This window comes from Ciona intestinalis, unplaced genomic scaffold (genome assembly GCF_000224145.3).
Source record: "Ciona intestinalis unplaced genomic scaffold, KH HT000734.1, whole genome shotgun sequence".
NCBI classification, from domain to species: Eukaryota; Metazoa; Chordata; class Ascidiacea; order Phlebobranchia; family Cionidae; genus Ciona; species Ciona intestinalis.
Genome location: NW_004191055.1, coordinates 2,245 through 4,840, shown reverse-complemented (window position 1 = coordinate 4,840; position 2,596 = coordinate 2,245). Strand labels below are relative to the sequence as shown.

General features: G+C 32.9%; 1 protein-coding gene across 1 annotated transcript; it reads left to right on the top strand.

Moving 5' to 3' along the window:
- The first annotated feature begins 738 nt into the window (after positions 1 to 738).
- LOC100177530 (transitional endoplasmic reticulum ATPase) lies at positions 739 to 2,554 on the top strand. Its single transcript, XM_026839702.1, has 4 exons — positions 739 to 897; positions 1,276 to 1,392; positions 1,723 to 1,840; positions 2,403 to 2,554. Exons 1-4 carry the CDS (start codon positions 793 to 795, stop codon positions 2,552 to 2,554), a joined length of 492 nt encoding a protein of 163 aa, XP_026695503.1. The 5' UTR covers positions 739 to 792.
- The last annotated feature ends 42 nt before the right edge of the window (positions 2,555 to 2,596 follow it).

Below are 2,596 nucleotides of genomic sequence, written 5' to 3'. Positions count from 1 at the left end.
AAACTAATCATCAGAAACAAAAATTATACACAAACTACAGATCGTATGGAAGCGAATAAAACACGATTGTTTTATAACAATCTCGTTTGTAATGTAACAATCGTAATGGTTATTAAAGTTATTCTGGCGTAAATAATCGTTAGATTATCCACGATGGACATGCGTAAAACTTACACCAATGTTTCATTTATTAAAAAGACGTTTCTAATTAAGTATAAATAATGTAATATTGGTCCTAATTTACCGCATAAAGTAGAATAAAAAGATTAGTGTGCAAAACCAATATCTAAAGCGTTTATTTTCGCTTTAGAGATAACGTTGTTTTTATCTGTATGACAGACCCCTTTTGAACGCGCTAGTTGCACCACTGGCTGCAAAAGTTATAAATACTTTTTAATTAAGTATTTTTTATTGGAAATTACGAAACGGGACGTCTTTTTAACCGCAAACCACGTGCTCTGTAATATTTAAATTAGCGACGCTTTTCGACTGAATATGAACGCGTTCTCGTACGCCTTTCTTCTTGATGACGTCATAGGTGCTCGGGCTCGGGCTCGTGCCGAGCTTTTCGTTGAAGCTCGGCGCTCGGCGAACCCGAGCTTTTACAACTTCAGCACATCCCTAGTAACTGGTGGGCACGAGGTGTAAAAGAACACTTGTGTTATAAGGTTTTTCTTGCCTCGCCATGCAAGGTTAAAAAGTTACATTCATTTATTAAAAATTGTTCATTTTTTTTATAAATTTGTGTTTTAACTTTCCAGCAAAGGAGATGTTCTTCTTATAAGAGGTGGTATGAGAGCTGTGGAGTTCAAAGTAGTGGAAACAGATCCAAGTCCTTTCTGTGTGGTATCAACCGACACTACTATTCACTATGAGGGAGAAGCTATCAAGAGAGAGGTGTTTATCATTTCTGTTAAAAAAAAACCTACATAGACTGTAGATAAGCACAAAATGTAAATTTAAATCAATCGTTTTAGGGTTGGGTTTGGGTATTTTTATCAATCACATAGAATATTATCAGTTGACTGGTAAAATGCTTGAAATTTTGACCAGTTTTGGGAAATAAAGTTTAAGTTGTTAACCACCAATTGGATAGCACTATTAATGAACTAATTACATTAGTGTACTGGTCGATTGCTTTGTAATCCTAAAAAAGGCTGTAAAACGCACCGTAACTAAAGAATATGGGCATATGATATGGCCTAAAGAGCCTCCTGGTTTTCAAAAACACAAGCACCTGTGCTTCAGTCCATTCATGAAGTGTTTTATTTTCAGGATGAAGAGGAATCTTTAAATGAGGTTGGTTATGATGACATTGGTGGATGCAGGAAACAACTTGCACAGATCAAGGAGATGGTGGAACTTCCTCTTCGTCATCCACAACTGTTTAAAGTAATTTTTATTTTATTTTTTTTAGGTAAAATAAGTTGTTTCATTTTTTTTCATAATTTGGTCTATACAGGCTACTGTTAAAACCAGACCCCTGTGACCCCTCCTTGTATACACCCCTGACCTTATATTATGTTAAAAGTTTTCCAAAAAAATGGTTAAAAGTAATATATAACCTTTCTAATAAGTTTGTTAAAAGCAAAAGGTAACCTTATATAAGACACATAGTAATATAACACATCACTTGTAGTAAATCCCTCATAGCTTACCTGGCATGGATTAACCTACTTAAGATGAACTGTATTATACTAAACTTTAACCACTTTTAACCAGGCTATTGGTATCAAACCACCAAGGGGTATTCTGTTGTATGGTCCACCAGGCACAGGAAAAACTCTGATCGCTCGTGCTGTTGCAAATGAAACTGGTGCTTTCTTCTTTCTTATCAATGGTGAGCGGTACAAAAAAAACTAAACAAAAATATTTTACATAAATAACTAAATATATATATATTAATATATATATAAATATTTTAAACAAAAAATAACTAAAAATATATAAATGTATTTTATAAAAAAATGCACGATTAATCTCGATGTGTACAGAGTACAGTTCAAGCAATTTAACTAAATGATGAAATGCAATACACTTACATTCTTCTATTTTAAACTCTTGATTAATTTTTCATTCAAGAATGGTTGTATATCTTAAGTACCAAAATATGTACATCTGTATTATTACTTGTTATGGAAATCAGTATAAAATAAACAGCTAAAATCCTGTAACATTTTACTTGGAGTGTCTATGAGGGATAGTAGCATACATTAAATATTTTAACATGACTAATAAACTATTAAATATATGCAAATTGGTACACAACTAAACATTCACAAATAAAAAAAAACAATTAAACATACAGATTAGTACACAATTAAATAAACACAAATTAGTACACAAAGTAAACGTACACAAATTAAACATCCAACAGTTTTAAAATGAAATTCTCTTCTAAGGTCCGGAGATCATGAGTAAGTTGGCTGGTGAGTCGGAGTCCAACCTCCGAAGAGCATTTGAAGAGGCGGAGAAGAACGCTCCTGCTATTATCTTCATTGATGAACTGGATGCTATTGCTCCCAAACGAGACAAAGTATGTATGAGTCAATAATGGTGTAATATAAATGCATTAAATTTATTTTGAGGTCTGGTT